The following is a 19,221-nucleotide window of genomic DNA, read 5'->3' on the forward strand; positions in this document are numbered from 1 at the left end:
AAGCAAACTATGCTTGAAAGGAGTGTTGCATGAATACCTTTAATTGTATCCCTATAACAAAATATGGCTGCCACTTGCATCTTCAGGGAATTAAGGGTTAGGCCCTTGTCTAGCCCTTTTTGGATAAAGCTCAGGATAAATTCAACATCTGCCTTCTAAGGTGACTTAAGTTCACAACAGAAATGCTCAAACAGGTGCTAGATTCAGAAAAGGAAATAAAAACTTTTACATGCTTTTAACATGGTCAATACGACTACCAGAGAGTAGACTTTCCTATATAGATGTGCCCTTTCAAGGGCCAGGCTCTAAGATAGAAACAGAAGGGGGTCTTCCATTAGGACTAGGTCACACCACAATAGCCCATGCCCACTGGGAAGACACCAGGGAGGGAGAAGTGGGGCACCATCCAGGATCCTTATTAGGTCCACAGACCATGGTCATCTTGGCTAATTGGGGGTTACCAAGCTACCAGTATTACTGATGTGGGATGATCCTTGATCCTCCAATACTCTGCCTATAAGTGATTGGGATGGGGGGGAGGGAGGGACAGAGTAGGCCATCCCATGGCGAGGGTGTCTATTCCACTGGACCCTGCTTATCTGCTGAAAAATCTGCCAGTTTTGGGAATTCGCTTGATTTGCAATTAAATTCATAAAGGGGTGGAAGGCTTCCTGGCCAAGTTCCCATTCTCCTGAATCCAACCTGATTCTGCTGAGAAAGTCTGCTTGAAAGTTCTCGCTTCCCACATGTGGGCTGCCAAAAGGCAAAGTAAATTTTGCTCTGCCCACATGAATAGCAGGTTTGCTTCTCCTGCCAGTAGGGAGCTGGGATGCCTTCCTGTTTTTTTACCTATGCCACTGCTGGGCATTGTCTGATAGGATCCCAATGGTCTTTCCCTTTATTATCAGAAGAAAATACACAGGAGTCAATCTGATAGCCTTCATCTCTAATCTGTTTATTGACCAGGTTGATTCTTCTACCATCCAATGGCTCTGAGCTGTCTGGCCCTTGCAGTGAGCACCCCCATTTGTGCATGCTGGCATCTGAGGTTATGATAACCCATTTGGGCGGCTGAGGCTCTACGCTTTTCCTCAGATTCGCAGGGTTTAACCATCAGTCCAGGCTTTTCTTCACCCTGAAAAGTAGCAGAAGATGGGATTTGAAGACCTGTGAGATATGGGACCACTGAGTGAGAGGAGACCATTGTAGCAGGTGCATGTGTGCCCCAGCCCAAGGAACTAAATCCAAAGCAGATGTCATAAGACTCAGGAGCTGGAGATAGTCCCACTGGGCACTTTTTGCACTTGGAAGGCTCAAACATAGGTGGTCAGTTTGGCTACCCTCTTGTGGATTAAGAAAACTCATCCATCTTTGGTGTCAAACAAGGCTCCTAGAAAAACTCATTGCATAATTCACCCATCTATCCTAGGTACTCCAGGAACTGTGAATGACACTCTCTGGTTCTCCTGAAAGGACTTGGCACCAAAGAACTGATAGGAGATAATGGTACACCTGTATCTGGCCTACTTGCATAAGGCCTTCACTACTACCATCACCCTGGTGAATGTTCTTAGGTGGTTGCAAGTGCAAAGGTTAGTGCCTGGAACGGAAAATATTTACCTAGGATTCAGAATCCGAGAATCCTTTGGTTGGCACTCCAGATAGGGATATGAAAATAGGCCTCTGCCAGATCTAGGGAGGTGAGACATTTTCCCTTTATTACTGCCATGATGACCTAGAAGAGTGTTTCCATTCAGAAGTGGGATATCTGAAGACAACTGTTGATCCCCTTCTAGGTCCAGAATGGGCTCAAAATAACACTCCTCTTTGGGGTTACAAAATAGATTGTGTCCCTTGGCCCTGTTTGTAAGGAGGTACTGGGATTATAGCTTGCAAATTTTGTAATTTTAAAAGGCTGATATTTATAGCCTCTTTTTTGGCTGGGGAGGTACAAGGGGAAACCATGAGGTGCTTGGAATGGGCATAGCCAGCTACAGAGAATATCCTCTTTGTATGATATGCAGTACTCACTGGTCTGTGATTTGGGCCCACTCCTGGTAAAACAATAAAAGATAAGTACCTACCAGTATTACCACTGGAGGGACCTGCTGAGCATCACTGGGAATAGTGACTACTGGTTGTAGCTGTGGTGGATTCACCTTTTGTGGTTTTAGGCTCCTCGGAAGGAATGAGCCTTAGTCCTAGTGGACTGTGGAGAGGATCCTTTGGATAGTCTGAATCCTTGAAAATCTCTGGCTTGGTGGTATCTCCAGCCTTGCACCCCATGACAGGTTTTGCTTCTGGGAGTCTCTTAGTCAAGAACTCGAGTGAGCAAGCCTAAACCTTTCCAACTCTTTGGGCAGGCCCTTACTAAAGGGGAGCTTGCAAAGACAAGTTTTGGATGCAGAGACTGCCACCCAGTTACATAGGCAGGCTGTCTCCAAAGCTATTGCTCTGGAGGGATTTCTAAGTCATACAAGGCATCTACTATGAGCACCAACCCTGATTCCAAACAAGCTGTTGGATTCAGCATACTACTGCATGGGAAACATACCCTCTGCTTGTATTGCCATAACATTTGTGGCAAAAACCTATTTCAGGACTGCTTCCATCTTCCTATCCTGTGGATTCTTAAGGGCTGTCACACACTTTACTGAAATGGTTGTCTTGTGAGTTGCGGCTGATACCAGGGCGTCTGCCCTGGGAATTCTTAGAAACTTGTTTTTACCCTCCAGTGGCAAGGGGACAGTTTATTAGGACTCTTCCACCCTTAAGCCCCACTTCAAGGGGTGTCCCACTCAATTAACACCATGTTCTTAAGGGCCTTGTGTATTAGAAAGGCCTTCTGGGGCTTGCGAATGCCCAACAAAAGAGGGTAACAAGTGCTAAGGCAGATGACCTTAAGAAGGGTTAAGTCTGTGATGAGGACAGAGCTCCTCTTTCTGGAACACCACTGTAGAATCTGCCTCTTTGGAGAAATATTCCTCTTCCTCCTTGGAGTTCACTAGTGTACTATGGCCAGAGTATTCCCTGAGAGACACAGAGACAGACACAGAGACCAGTAAAAAGGCTCAAGTACCCCCAGGCCAAAAAACAGGTTGTCCTGTTAGGCTCCATGAGTTCTAGGACCTGGTAACCATCCTCTAGGGATTATTTGCCAGATCCCCAAGAGGTACTGGAGACAGACTCCAAGGATGCCTGCAACCAAGCAAATCCTAAGAGGCAAGCTCTACCGAGGAAATTAGGCCCACTGTGCCCAGGAGTGGGTTTGCTCAACCAGGCAGAGGCCTAGCCTTGGCTCTGGGATTTTTATGAAGGGTTTTGTTTTTTTGGTTTTTAAATAGCATATTCTCTTGTGCCCACAACTGCTGGAGACAGAGCCTACTTGTAACTATGACCACACCTTTCTTATAGCCAACGATGTCTCCAGCAACTGTGGAGTGGGAAATCCCACTTGTATAGACTGGTCTAAAAGAAAGAAAGGGAATCTAAGAATTGGGACATGAGAGTATGCATCATCTAGAATGCTGAGCTTGCTGAACACACAGCTTCACTCGTTGTCCCTTCAATAAGGAATTATAGTTTTAATCTGTATTGTTTTAAAATTAGTATTATAATTTTCTAAATATTCCAACCTCCTGCTAGTATTGTTAAAGTCCTTTATAATTCTGCAGTTTATTTATTTAAAATCTTTTCTATACCGTCGTTCAGTAGATTACCGTCACAACGGTTTACATAGAGGCACATAGTAAATTGTACATGCATCTGTTCCTATTATTAGTAATAGAGGTGCCTGATAAGCTCGGTAACAGTTTCACAATAATGGCTAAATGTTCAGTGTTGTCTAATCTGACCTGTGACTACAATAAAGACTGTTAGATTATACATTCAATTTAAGAGGTGCAATAAACAAACCATGACGTACATACATAAAATGTGCTAGTGCTGTATAAAGATTTTGTGTGTTCAGCTTTCAGCGTTTGATGATCAAAAACTTCCTGTTGTGAATAAGTTGGTATTTTTGCCTGTATCATCAAATGTGAGAAATATTCAAAATCAGCCAGAGGCTCTTGTGAATTTAACTCAATTTTTGGAAAGTTCTGTAGAGGAAGTTTATGAACGAGGAACCCTGTTTGTAACCTTTTTTAATGAGTCTGACTTGATTCAAATAATGCAGAGATATTTTTAACACATCTCAGCTAGTTTCTTTTCCCAGCAAGTCAGAATATACCTTGACTTCACTTGAGATGGCATGAATTTCTTGCTCTAAAGCCTCAAGTAATCTCTCTTGGTTATAATTTTTCACTAAGATATCTATGTAAATGCTTAATTAGAGCGCATGATGAATCCTTTATTTTTTTCATACCAGAGCAATTGAAGTCATTTATTAACGCTAGGAATATAACAACCCAATCCTTGGTTAAAATCTAACCTCTGAAGGTATATAGTAATAATAAGGTACAGATGCCATAAAGCCTGTTTCTTTATATATTAAGTTTCTTTGTTAACTCCCGATGATTCTGTCCCCCTCCTCTACCTTTATTGTGGGGGGCATGAGTAAATGGTTAAATTAAGGATTTTTGTTAAAATATTTGCAGTATTCCTTGAATGATTATTATTGCTGATAATTATGTATTAAGGCATATACTTATGCATCTCTGATTTTTCTGTAAGTAACAGTTATTAAATGTTGATGAAAATGAATAAAAATTAAATTTTAAAAAAAAATTGGTATATACTGTTTGTGTTTTGTTGTAAACCACTCTGGCATCTGTTGAGCAGTATATAAGAAATGAGAAATAAATAAATGAATATGCTCTCAGGCATTCTCCTATGCAGCCCCTTTTTTATGGAATGCTTTGCCAGGGAACCTGATGTTAGAGTGGTTCTCAACCCTGTCCTGGGGACCCCCCCAGCCAGTCAGGTTTTCAGGATATCCACAATGAATATGCATGAGAGAAAATTTGCATACACTGCCTCCATAACATGCACATTTTCTCTCATGCATATTCATTGTGGATATCCTGAAAACCCAACTGGCTGGGGGGGTCCCCAGGACAGGGTTGAGAACCACTGTGTTAGAGCTTTCAGGAAGAAATTAAAGGAGTTTTGGTTTTATAATGGATTTTGTTTTTAATTGCTTATTTTGAGATTTTATGAATGTTTTTATTGTAACTCGCACTGGACACGACTGGGAAGTTGCGAGCTAGAAAAACTACTAAATAAAAAAAAATAGAAATATTTGTCGCCTTTCATAGCATTTAGCAAATCTAAAGCAGACCACAAGAAGAGATTTTAATAGATACAATGTTAAAACAGTAATAAAATTAAACAAAAAAGTTATATCATAGAAAATAAAAAAATGTCAGTTAGGAAGGTAGTAACTCCCATTTCATAGCTGCCAGCATACTAAGCCTTCCTTGCAAAGGTTCCCCCCAACCCCCGACTCTTTACAACACAGTATCCAGATACAAAGTCTGATTTACTCAATTACAGTCCAAATCTAATTGAGCACTTAACCCGCTCTAGATCAGTTCTCACTTTACTGCTACAATATCCTCTTTTGCTCCACAATTCAGAATCCAGGGTCAAGAATCTTCCAACAATCTCTCTCTGCTTCTCCCCTCGGGTTCCTTCTCTGGTTCTCCATCTTCTTTATTAAGATCTAGGTGCAGTAAGTCACAAACCTGAGTTAAGCCTAGAGTCGTTTTCTCTGAACAAAAACTAAGATGGAAGAATAGTAAGGACTTCGCATTACAGAAAAACAAAACTATATTTGTCAAGGTCCCAAAACTGTTTACCTCTGGCCTTGTCGGAAACAAATATCTAAAACATGGATTGGATACTGATTATCTGTAGGCATTCCTAAAGCTGTGCGGTCATCTAGGAAAAGATGAACAAAACAAAAAAAAAAAGGACAATCCGCCAATCAAGAGCTGTGCTTGGCTCTTCTCCATATACATGCCCGACAGCCTGTTTACTTCCTAAAAAGTAACATTCCAGGCTGCAGCTAGCATCAGAGCCCACCATCATCCCAGTGCCCAGCCAGCCACTTGACACATCCCTAAGGGCAGTATTGCAACTGCTGGTACGCAAACAGAAACTGCCTGCTTTCCTGAATCCTGAGTGAAGGCCTAGGTAACTGCCTAGGGTGCCAAATACCCAGGCCAAAGAGGTACTTTGTCCCACTTAGCAACAACGTACAGTTTTAAACTATTTTAAAGAGGCACCACTGTGGCACTCTGGCCCAATACACCTTCGCCTTCTCCATTTTCCTGGGAGAAGAATGCCCCACTTTCCAACTCTGGTGGGAGCAGGGAGACTTTGCCCTCACCCTCCACTCCTGCCTATAGGCACCAAATTCTTAAATCCAGTGCTAGATGTGGAGATACCTACATCAAATCACCAAGCTGAAGATTTCTACACTAAGCCAGTACCTCTGTTTCTCTTTGGTGTCAAATGCACACCTACAGAACCTGAAGTTCCTGTCTAGCATGAAAGCTATTTGCCAACAGGGAGCAAGACAGCACTGAACTTAAAACAGACATGAATTCCTAATTATGCTGAAGGTTCAGAGAAGTGCTCTTAAGTAATTTGGGGTTATTTAGTGGTTAGGATTTGTCTATTTGTGAAATCTGTGCAGATTTTCAATTGATTTAGTAAGTCAATTTAGTTGCTATGAAAGATATGAATACCTGTCAAATCTATAAAGTTAAATGCTACATATTGTACACTTCATAAAAATAAAAAAATTGTTCAATTTATTAAAAAAAAAAAAAAAAAAAACAAACCTCAAAGAATTACTGAATTCAAATGAAAGAAGAGATTCTTTATTCTCAGTCCGATCCTAAATAAAAATTACTCTGAAAAAAATCTATTCTTAGAAGATATAGTTATCGCTATAAAGTCCTGCATGCTTCTGCCCCCATCTACATCTCAGCCTTCATTTTTCATCACACCCTGCACAAGATTCCACCTCCAGGTCTATTCCCTAACTTGCTATTTGTGTATTTGCACCATGGTTTTTATCACAGTAACACAGTAGATGACAGCTGATAAAGATCAAATGGTCCATCCAGTGTGCTCAGTTTTCTCTGGTTTAGACTGCTATAGATAGGTCTCAGCAGTAAAAGTTTGACCAGACTAGCAGATCTTCCTTATAATAATAGGAAATGCATGCAGGATCACTCCATGGGTACAGAAATATCTGACAGCCATCCATCTTGTCATTATGTGCCACAGGCCAGTAGCTCAGCCACTTTTAGGTAGGTTGTTTTCTATGCTTTATCCATAGCTCTGCATACTCTACAATTTTTGCCTACAAAGGGCAACTTAGCAAGAGGTTAAGCTGTTGTCAGGTTGGACCCTGAAAGAATGCACACCTCGGTTATGGGCTGAAGAAAGAGCTTTATTCCTGCACAACAGATGTCCTCTGTACCTTCAGTTTATATTAGGGCATGCACGTCCCTCTAGTCTCGAGGCTTGGAAGTCCAGGCCCCTCTCTGCTCAGTTCGCAGTCAATTAGTTGCCCGGAACAACTTTCTAGTTCCCACCAACTGTTTTAGTTGTCATGGAGGCCAATCTGTTTGCTCAGGAGCAGGTTAGTCAATGGGCACATACATTCCCACCTACTACTCTCCAGAGTCCCCTGCCCAAGGAACTAGCCCAGGTCACTGGCCTTAGGGATTATCCAAGCAGCAGGTTCAAGGCCCATCACAATCTTTTTTTACCCTTAAAAGGAGTTCCTTGCATTCTTCTTTAAGGATGTTAGCACAATGAAAAAAATATTTAGAATATTTGGATGTCAATCAATTGTTTTCTTTAGGAACCAGGGCAAAATTTATTTTTGTTATTTTGCTCTCTTATGATGTCTATATTTTGGATTTCTTTTTTCGTTTTTAGATTCATCTTTTATTTTGCTCAGGATTTGTTTGCTTTATCTATTTGTATTTTCTTTTTGCAAGTAGACAGCAGCTTCCAATGATAGCAGCAGCTCTTTCTGGGCCCAGGCTAGCACCATGTGGCAATTTTTAGGTACCCAGGTGACCTGGCACCTGGGAATTTTCTGGCCCTGGATATGATGCAGATTCATGGTACAGGACAAAGTATTTTTCCACCATCCTCCTGCACAGCACACAAACCTGGTCCTGTACACCAAAGAATGGCACACAGGTCTTGGCATTTGTGAGCAAAGGTGACAGCAGGGATGGAAAAATATTTCAAACACAAAAGGCACCAGTCAGAATTTTTGGAAGATAATTTTTCTCTATTTTCCCTTTACTTTTTCCCACCTTTCTCATGGGTTTATGGTGTTGTGGGTTTCATTTTTTCTTTTCTCACCCCTTCCTCCAGTCTCTCTTCCTCCCTATTTCCAGCCTCTTCTAAATGCAGCCAAGTTGCAGGGGGGGAGCAGATATTTCTTTCTCCTAGAGGCCTCCAACAATTTCTTCTCCCAAGCTGGCATCAGTCATCAAATTTTAGCTGCCTAGGATTGTTCCAAACCCAAGCAACAGTCTTCAAAGAATCATTTCATTGCTACATTTCTAGACTGCCCTACTCCAAAAAAAGGACTCATGGTATGTTAGGAGGTAGAGCATATTTTAAATTAGAACAAATGGGAAAGCCAACAGTCACTCAAGCAACACATGCTTTGGAGGGAGGAATCTCTTCAAAGGATACTAATGAAGCAGTAGTTAGGGCATCCCAACAGAGAGCTTCCAATAAAACCAGAAGTAGTCCATGTGCCTATAAGTAAAGAATTACCTGCGCTAAAAGATTCCATATTATCCCTGTCAGCTGAAAAGAAGAATGTTAATACAAGCAAAACACATACTTTGAAATGTCAGTATGCCAATGCCAAAAGTCTAAGAAGATGGGAGAGTTAAGAGTGTATAGACGTGAATGATAAAATAGACGTAAGTGGCATCCCAGAGACATGATGGAAGGAGGATAACCAAAGGGATAATATTATTCCAGGGTACAAATTATATTGCAATGATAGGGAGGAGTGACTTGGTGTGGGGTGATGCCTTATATCCGGGATGGAATAGAATCAAACAGTATAAAGATCCTGCAAGAAACTAAAGGCACAATAAAAATTTTGGGGGAAGAGTATAGCAATAGAAGTATGCTATCATCCACCTGGCCAAAATAAGACAGACTATGAAATGCTAAGAGAAATTAAGGAAGCTATCCAATTTGGTAATGCAATAATAATGGGAGATTTCAGTTACATTTACTCATTCATTATTGGGGTAACAGCATGGCATGTTAGACAGACAAAGTTCCTAGACTGAATAAATGACAGTTTTATGGATCAACTGGCTCAGGAACAGACAAGACAGGGAGCTATTTTAGATCTAATTCTTAGTGGTGCACAGGTTTTGGTGAGAAAGGTAAAAGTGGTGGGGCTGCTTGGCAAAAGTGATCATAACATGATCAAATTTGAATTAAATGACTGGAAGGAGGGACAATAAGTAAATCCACGGCTCCAGCACTAAACTTTCAAAAGGGAAACTTTGATAAAATAAGAAAAAAAAAGTTACAAAAAACTGAATGGTGCAGCTACAGTGGTTACGTGTGTAGACAGGTGTGGACATTGTTAAAAAAAAAAAACCAAAAAAAACCCAAAAACCATCTTAGAAGCACAGACCAGATGTTTATCACACATTAAGAAAGGTGGAAGGAGGGCTGAACAATTGCAGGCATGGTTACAAGGTGAGGTAAAAGAAGCAATTTTACCCAAAAGATCTTCCTTCAAAAGTTGGAAGAAGGATCCATCTGAGGAAAATATAAAAAAGCATAAGCATTGGCAAGTTAACACTGATAACACAGACTAACAGAGAATTTGAAAAGAAGTTGGCCTTAGAGGCAAAAACTAATAAAAACGTTTTTAAACATATCCAAAAGCAGGAGGCCTGCGAGGGAGTCAGCTGGAAAATTAGATATCGAGGGGTTAAAGGGGCACTTAGGAAAAATAAGGCCATCGCAGAAAGAATACATGTAATCTTTGCTTCAGTGTTTACCGATGAGGATATTGGGGAGATACCCGTTCTGGAAAACAGTTTTCAAGGGTGACGATTCAGATAAACTGAATCAAATCACGGTAGTAGGCAGATTGACAAACTAAAGGGTAGCAAAACACCTGGACCAAATGGTATGCACCCCACAGTTCTGAAAGAACTCAAAAATGAAATTTCAGACCTATTAACACGTAATTGGTAACTTATTAAAATCATCCCTTGTACCTGAAGACGGTCAATGCAACCCCAATATTTAAAAAGGGATCCAGAGGTGATTCGGGAAACTATAGATGGTAAGCCTGACTTCAGTGTCGGGAAAAATCATGGAAACTGTTATAAAGAATAAAATCATAGAACATATAGTCATAATAACTGATTCACATTTACCCGTTCAAGTCCTTTCATGGTTTTGTAGTCCTGATATCCCCCCTCAGTTGACTCTTCTCCAAGCTCAATAGCCCTAACCTCTTCAGCCTTTCCTCATAGGGGAGCTGTTCCATCCCCTTTATCATTTTGGTTGCCCTTCTCCATCGCAACTATATCTTTTTTGAGATGCGGCGACCAGAATTGCGCACAGTATTCAAGGTGCAGTCTCACCATGGAGCGATTTATAGAGGCATGATGACATCCACCATTTTATTCGTCATTCCCTTCCTAATAATTCCTAAACATTGTTTACTTTTTTGACCACCACTACATTAAGCAGACAATGTCAATATATTATCCTCTATGACGCCTAGATCTCTTTCCTGGATGGTAACTCCTAATATGGAACCTAACATTGTGTAACTACAGCATGTGTTATTTTTCCCTGCACGCATCACCTTGCACTTGTCCACATACTTAATCTGCCATCTTCCAGTCTTGCAAGGTCCTCCTGCATTTAATCACAATCTGCTTGCATTTTAACTACTCTGAATAGTTTTGTGTCATCTGCAAATTTGATCACCTCACTCATTTCCAGATCATTTATAAATATATTAAAAAGCACCGATCCAAGTACAGATCCCTGAGGCACTCCACTGTTTACATTTTTCCACTGTGAAAATTGACCTTTAATCCCACTCTCTGTTTCCTGTCTTTTAACCAGTTTGTAATCCACAAAAGGACATCACCTCCTATCCCTGACTTATAGTTTTCTTAGAAGCCTCTTATGAGGGTCTTTGTCAAATTCCTTCTTAAAAGCCAAATACATCATATCTACCAGTTCACCCTTATCAATATGTTTATTCACCCCTTCAAAAAAAATGTAGCATAGTTGTGAGGCAACACTTCCCTTGGGTAAATCCATGCTAACCGTGTCCCATTAAACCATAAGTTCCTGAAGACGAAGTCCATTAAACTGCTATTAATCAATAGGGAATAGCCACTGCTTGTTGCCAGCATTAGTAGCTTGGGATCTATAATGTTTGGGTATTTGCCAGGTTCTTGTGTCTTGGATCGATTACTGTTAGAAACAGGTTACTTGGCTTGACAGACTGCTGGTCTGACCCAGTATGGCATATCTTATGTTCAGCATAATAACAGTACAATAATTATCACCACTGAAATATAAATGAAATCAAAATAGAATCAAATAAAAATGAAAAGTATTTAAAGAAACCCAACAAGCAGAATTTTCTTCCACATTCTCTCCCCTAACAAGGATTCAAATACCACAACCATCCCTTTTCTTTTTCCAAATGCTCAATCTAATTCAGCATTCTGCACCAGCAGAGGTCTTGAGTGCGTTGCAAACTGTTCTCCCTCCCAGAGAATGGGCACAGAAGCTCTGCAAAGTTCCTGCATCCCACTAGCTAAGAAATTCAAGTACAGATCTTCATTACCCATCCAACCATTCATTAATATTTTTGTCCTTGCCCATTTCATTTCTCTCCTTCCCTTTAAAGTAACAACTAAAAGAAAGCATTTCAGGCTCAAATAGTCAATCTAGTCTTGGAGGCACCATCACTACCTAAGATTAAAGGATACTTCTCTAGAATCTAGTATCGCTACTCATGTATAAGTCAAGGGTATTTTCTAGGCCCCAAAATCAAGAATTATCTATCACCCATGGATAAGTAGAGGATGAAACCTTGGGGGGGGGGGGGGGGGGGGAGGCTTATTAAATGGTGAAATCATAATAAGAAACAAACCGATAACTTAAGAAAATTGCTTTTAGTTTTTTTAAAAGCAAAATGAAATGTCTCATAAGAAACATCATTTAACAACTTAAGAAAATGTCCTTACTGTATGAATCCTTCCCTCCCTCCCCTATGGCTGTCCCTGTTGCTTGAATCCTTTTCTTTTATTCAAATCCTTCCAAGTCCGATTCTTCATTGTTGGAATATACGAATAAATCATGGAATAGTTCTTTGGTGATGTCATCAGCGTAAATGTTGTCTTCATCTGTTGAATCATCATCTAATGTTGATTCATCTGTGTCTTCATAGATGGTTTCATCTTCTGATCCATCAATGTCATTGCTAATGCCGCATTTCAGGAATGATTTCTTGACCATTTCTGGTGGAATTTACTCCCAGGCTTCCTTTATCCATTTAGCTACCAAAGCAATGTCTGGCTTCACCAGGTTCCCTCCTTCTGTTAACTTTGCTTGACCAGGACACATGCATTGTTGCCATATATTCCGCAATTGGTCCTTGAAAGGCTTGTTGAGATAGACATCTAACGGCTGGAGCATTGATGTCAGACCTCCTGGAATCACTGCTAATGTGATCACCGTTTTCTTTGCCTAGTCCTTCACATCCTCTGTTTTATGTGAGCGGAACATATCCCACACCAATAGTGATGGCCGTTTTCTTAGCCCTGCGCCTGGTTGCCTATCCCACACATCACACAGCCATCATTTTGCTCCCTCCTCTCCATCAAGCCTTTAGGATGAACCTGAACTGTTATGCCTGCTGGAATTTTTAGGTTCTTGGGCATCGTTTTCCTATTGCATATTACCACTGGATGCAGTTTTGTGCCATTTGCCAGGCAAGACTGGACCACCATGACCAGCTGTTTTTACAAGTACTGTCTTCTCACCGTCAGCTACTGTACGATTACCAGACATATCAAATGTCAAGGCTTTTCATCTACATTACCAATGTAATTCATACTGAAGTGATTCTTTATTCTCTGCTGAATAATGAATTTGTGAAACGAACAAATCTTTTCATCAAGCTCTTTAGGCAGTTTCTGTGAAATCTGCGTGTGCTGATGAAGGCAAATCCATATCGGTTCATGAACCACAAACACCAACCAAATGATGCTGTGAATTCTTTCAGACCTTTGGTCGTTGAATATTTTTCTCCTTTTGCCATTTGAAGGGCACAAATCCTAATGCTCGAGCGAGTCACAATGTAGCGAGTTATTCAAATCCTTTTCCATTCCTTCAAAAGGCGCAATTTTGAAACATAAGGATTTCTTTGACTTTGGCATTTCTAGCAGCTTTTCTTCCCCCCCCCCCCCCCAATCTGACGAGTTTTTCACTAATGTCAAATTCTCTTGCAGCTACACAATTATTGGCCTCCTTTGCATGTTCTATAACCTTCAGTTTCAGTGATGCGGTGTAAGATGCTCTCTTTTTCTTCTCAGAGCTCATTTTCCTGAGGGTAAGATGTCATTATTCCAATGGAAATCCCTGCTACCTGAATCCTTCCCTCCCTCCCCCATGGCTGTCTCTCCTGTTTGAATCCTTCCCCCCCCCCCCTTAACTCACCCATTGCTATCTGGACAACAGCACTTGCAGTTGGCTTAGGAACATCCTCCCGCCTCCCCCGCGGTGTCCCAGTGTAGCGGTAGGACAGCTTCTCCCCCACAACTCCTCCGGATCCCTTAACTCAAAACGCTCACTGCTATGTGGACGATGATGAACTTGCGGTCGCTCAGGCGCTTCCTTCCATCCTCCCCCATGGGGTCCCAGTGGAGCGCTTTTAACCACATGGTTCTGAGTGTGCCAATCAGACCCTGGCTTGGGAGAAGGGAGGACACGCCTGCGCAACCTCAAGTCCTGTCGTTGTTCTGATAGCAGCGAGCGGGTGAATTAAGGAATAGGGAGGGGGGTGCAGAGGAGAAGCTGTCTGAATGCCCCAATGGAACCCCACAGGGAGGAGGGAGGATGTGCCTTAGCAACTGTTCTCCTCATAGCAGCAGGTGAGTTAAGGGATTGGGAGGAGGAGCGTGCGGACGATTCAATCATGCATCTTGAATTACGGTACTGGCATTAATGTGGATTAACCCGTAGATAAAATGACCACGATTTTAAAGGACTGCTTTTTGGGGTAAGATTTTGACTTATACATGAGTATATACGGTATATATATATATTTTTAAAGGGCAGCAAAACACCAATTAATAAAAGCTAACTTTCCTTCCTTCTCTATAATAGAGAATGACTTCATGCTCTGATATTGAGAATGTTTTACTATATACCTCGCCCTGAACTAGGACATGTGAATAACAAATGTTTTAAATTAAATAACTAGAGCTAATGGCACAAACTGAATATCCCAGAAAGGGAAGATACAATCAGATCCTATGAGGTGCAACCCTCCCAAAAAAGGCCAATAAGGGAACACATTCACTACTCAAACTGTGCAAGGGATATGGGAAGAAAAACTCAAAGAGCACAAATTCACAACAAAAAGAATTAATCGATAGAAAGCACCAACTTGTTTCTATAAATACAGTAAGCTGTTCCGAGTCAGTATTCATTTCCTAATAAGTCACCTATGAGAGTAGAGTGCCTTTTTCCTCACAATCAATGTCAGGCCTCAGTGGAATAAGGTGTGCTAAGCTATACACGTGTTAATGAGTGGTCGTCTGCACATTTTTGTGTGCTCTTTACTCCAGATTTAACAAGGAGTTTAGGGCACAAAACGTGCACACAGATGTGAGTAAAAATGTTTGCATAAATTAGCACTTTTCCATACAAATCTCACATTGAGGCATTAGCTAGTGTATTACTTCTCAATGCAGAGAACATGTTATTAACACATAGTATTATAGAAGTATATAAAACAGTTCAGCTCCGCTTCTATTCCCCTATATATATATATATATATATATACACACACACACATACACACACACATACCCTCTCTCACTTTGCTCTTATCTCCTTTTTTAAACTATCTTAATTTGTTTTCATTTTTATATTTAGAGATATATCCCACAAATAAGTGGTTAGGTAGTTTTAAATTTAAATAATATTTTTCATGTACTTATTTTAAGTAGTACTACTTTTTGCGCTGTTTTAATTTCAAATTTGTTGGTCAAACATATGGTTTTCATTCTCTCTCTCCACTGGTGTATATGCTTATAGGTAAATTAGTAGTTTTCCATTATATTTCATCTCATTTTTATGAATTTTTCAATCTGTTTTTAATTACCTCTTGAATAAACTTTAATAAAATTATTTGTTATTGTTTATCATTGATTTTAACAAGTGGGTTGCAATTTTATTAAAAGCTATAAGTTAAGTGTTCTCCAATATTATCATACTTTACAATATTCTTGAACAGTTATGTTTATAGGCATCACAGAAGAATTTGGTCTAATACAGCAGTTCTCAACCGGTGTGTCACCAAGCACATGCAAGTATGTCGCCACCCTTTCCGGTTCCCCGCTGGCCCAGCTGCTGCCCCTGCAAAATAGGAACTCTTCCTCTGCCTGGGCTTAAAATGCTGATAGCCCGGGCGGAACGCAGCAGGAGAGCTGGAATCAGCGGCACCAACATGGTCTCTTCTTCCCACCCCCCCACCCCCCGGAAGTAGAAGTAGTGTGCAGCGGCCACGTGCACGGGAAGGAGAGACCATGCATGGCAGCATTGGCACAAAGAAGAGCAGTGTGGCTCGGAGCAAGAAAAGAGCAACATCAGCCCCCGCAGCAGATGGGACTCCTTTCTTGAGGTCGCAAGGGCTGGAAGTGGAGGAGGCTGTTGCTGCCCCTAGCTTGCAGGAGGGAGAGAGAGTGGGCAAGAAAGCATATATGTTTGAGAGCCTGTATGTGTAAGTGTGTGACTGAGATCCCTTGTACGAGAGAGAAAGCATGAATGTATGTGTATGATTGAGAACCTGTATGTGTGAGAGAGATCATGTGTATGTATGATTAAGAGCCTGTGTGTATCAGTAAGTGAGAGCATGTGTGTGTGTGAGATTGAGAGCATGTGAGTGTGATTAAGAGCCTGAGTGTAAGAAAGAAACAGAGAAAGCATGTGTGTAAATGTGTGAATAAGAGCCTATGTAAGTGAGAAGAAGCATTAGCATAATGTATGTGATTGACAACCAGTGTGAGAGAGAGCGCTTGTGTGTGACAGAGAGAGGAGAAAGTTGCAAGCAAACCATCCCCCTTCCTGCTAATTCAAAACAATCTCAGGGTACCTGGATATCAAATGTTCCCAGGTATGGAGAACAAAGCATTTTTTATCCTTATTTTTCATTATTGGGTCTTTGTGTCTGCTATTTTGAAATATTTTATTGGCATCTGGAACTTTTTGATATGAGTTTTTAATTATTGGATATTCTATTCAACAGCAGTTTTGAAATCTGTTCTTTTTGTTAGTATGGTTTTAATGCTATTGATTTTACATTTCTTGATTTGTTTTGTGAGGACTGGTGATGTTTCTCTTTGTTACACTGCACACAGTCTCTCTGGCTTGTTGCAGTTTCAAGTTCAATTTTTGTCTGCAGATTTCTAGTTAAGCTTTATGGTCTCTTTATTCTTTCTTAGGTGAGGGTCTGCACATGCGACTGAGGTGAGCTATTCTGCTGGCATGTAGTTTTCTGTGTAGGTCTCTATAGCAGCCTGGCTTGTTCTGTTTTCCTAATAGGTGGTGTATTGATATCTTAAGGCCTAGTGTAATATGTTCAGTGTTGCCTTGGTGCTATTTTGGTATGGGATGTTTACTATTTATTCAATTTCTGTTCAGGCAGAAAAGAAAATGTCTCATTCTTAACAATAATAATACTGGGCCTTTATTTATTTTTTAAATTTCCGCCATGAATTGAAATGAGCAGTGTGTCACACATGTGAACGAGGTCTGTCTGATGTGTCACGATGGGAAAAAAAGTTGAGAATCACTGGTTTAATATACCCTAATGCAGATGTGTTAGTCAAAACTTGGCTAGGTCAGGTCTATGAAAATATCACTGTTGTACGAACTGTGAATCCACAGAATTTTGTGTTAATTTTTTTATATGTATTTATCACTAATATCAAATAAGGGAGCCTTGATTGTGAATCTCTCTCTATCATGTTTTGTGTGTGCTAATCATATTTTTTATAAGTGCACTCACTTTTGGGTTAACATGCTTTAACTCAGAAATCATCATTTACATGGCACATTTCAATATTTAGGGTCATATGCAAAGTATTTTCCCCACATACAAAAGGAGAAAATCTTTTAGTACACTGGGTCCAGAATTCTTTTACAGACTGAAACTTGACCTTAGCATGCCATCCAAACTAGGTAACAACAGTAATCATGGATTTCACAGATTTGCAATGAATAAAGACTGAAAGTACAAGGGGAGAGACAGAAATTTGTATTCTTCCATCAGAGATTATTCGGCAACTGCTCTCTCATCAAAGCCCCAAATATTATTGTGAAATTAGAAGCACGCTGAAATATTTAAACATAATTCAAAAGGGCAAACAGATTTGCCATGCTAATACTGACGTCGTTTCTCAGCTATGTCCTAATCAAGCCTACAAGTTATGATTCTACTGTACAACTGACACAGGAAGCACAGAAACTCTGTAATACAGTTCTGTTATAACACCCTGTGCACTAACGGAAGGACAGGGATCCACAACAACAACTCTAGGAAAGCAGAAATAATCAATATACCTCCTTTCCTCCCCCGCCACCCCTCAGGAGAACAGAAACAAACCATATACACAAGAACCACCTCCCAGAACCATATCGCCGGAAGTTTATCCATCTACCCCAGGAAGCGCAGAGACAGGCCAATCCAATCCACCCTACCCCAGCAAGCTGAGATTTTACCAACACCCCTCCCTTCCTGACGAGGCGGTACCTTGGTGGTTCTGATGTGCTCCATCCTCAGAGAGTACTGGTGACCTCGGTGTTGCCAACCTCGCTTATTCACCGCGAGTTGGGCTTCTTTTCCTAGTCATTCGCGTTTTTTCCCCCCGATTCGCTGGTTGCTTTTAATTGGGCTATTTTTTCTGCCAGTCGCGTTTTTTTGGGCTTGTTGGGCGGGACTTGTGCTCTGATGTTACAGTGATTGGCTGCTGCTGCGATGAAGCCTGTCCATAGCAGGCACACCCTATCCCTATATTGCAGCAGTAAGCCAATCAGAGCAGGATTCAAATAGTGAGCTGCAAGCCTTGTTGATGTATACCTCACCAGCACATTTTTGTTGGCAGACCTGGAACGGGAAGGCCAGCAGCACGGCATTGGAGGGCAACAGCAAAGGAATCTTTAGACTGTGCAGCTACAGCCAGGTATCAGGAGGGGAGGAATGAGAGTGTGGGGGGCCAGAGATGTGCTTGGAGGGGGGTGGGGAGAGGGGAATGAGAGTGTGGGGGCCAGAGATGTGCTTGGACGGGGTGGGGAGAGGGGAATGAATGAGAGTGTGGGGGCCAGAGATGTGCTTGGAGGGGGGTGGGGAGAGGGGAATGAGTGAGTGAGTGTGGGGGGGGGGGCCAGAGATGTGCTTGGAGGGGGGTGGGGAGAGGGGAATGAGTGAGTGTGGGGGGGGGGGGGGGGCCAGAGATGTGCTTGGAGGGGGGTGGGGAGAGGGGAATGAGTGAGTGTGGGGGGGCCAGAGATGTGCTTGGAGGGGGGTGGGGAGAGGGGAATGAGTGAGTGTGGGGGGGGGGGCCAGAGATGTGCTTGGAGGGGGGTGGGGAGAGGGGAATGAGTGAGTGTGGGGGGGGGCCAGAGATGTGCTTGGAGGGGGGTGGGGAGAGGGGAATGAGTGAGTGTGGGGGGGCCAGAGATGTGCTTGGAGGGGGGTGGGGAGAGGGGAATGAATGTGTGAGGGCCCTGGTCTAGGGATGTGCTTGGAGAGGGGAATGAGTGTGTGAGGGCCCTGGTCCAGGGATGTGCTTGGAGAGGGGAATGAATGTGTGAGGGCCCTGGTCCAGGGATGTGCTTGGAGGGGGGAATGAGCATGAGGGAATTGAAGACGTGTTTGTAGGGGGTGGGAGAAGGGAATGAATGTGTGGCGATCAGGGATGTGCTTGG

The 19,221-nt window shown here is 41.8% G+C and overlaps 1 protein-coding gene across 2 annotated transcripts in view; it reads right to left on the minus strand.

The window, feature by feature from the left end:
- The window catches only part of MTMR6 (myotubularin related protein 6), a 116,342-nt gene extending 98,123 nt beyond the window's left edge, over positions 1–18,219 (minus strand). The window contains exon 1 of one of the 2 annotated variants that reach the window (XM_029602561.1): positions 18,047–18,219. In XM_029602561.1, coding sequence (XP_029458421.1) covers positions 18,047–18,070 — 24 coding nt within the window. In that variant the 5' untranslated portion in view covers positions 18,071–18,219. Of the gene's footprint in view, positions 1–17,899; positions 17,959–18,046 lie in introns of those variants that run through there. The other variant, XM_029602560.1, reaches the window with a different exon arrangement.
- Positions 18,220–19,221: the final 1,002 nt, after the last annotated feature.

This window comes from Rhinatrema bivittatum, chromosome 5 (genome assembly GCF_901001135.1).
Source record: "Rhinatrema bivittatum chromosome 5, aRhiBiv1.1, whole genome shotgun sequence".
In the NCBI taxonomy this organism is placed as follows: Eukaryota; Metazoa; Chordata; class Amphibia; order Gymnophiona; family Rhinatrematidae; genus Rhinatrema; species Rhinatrema bivittatum.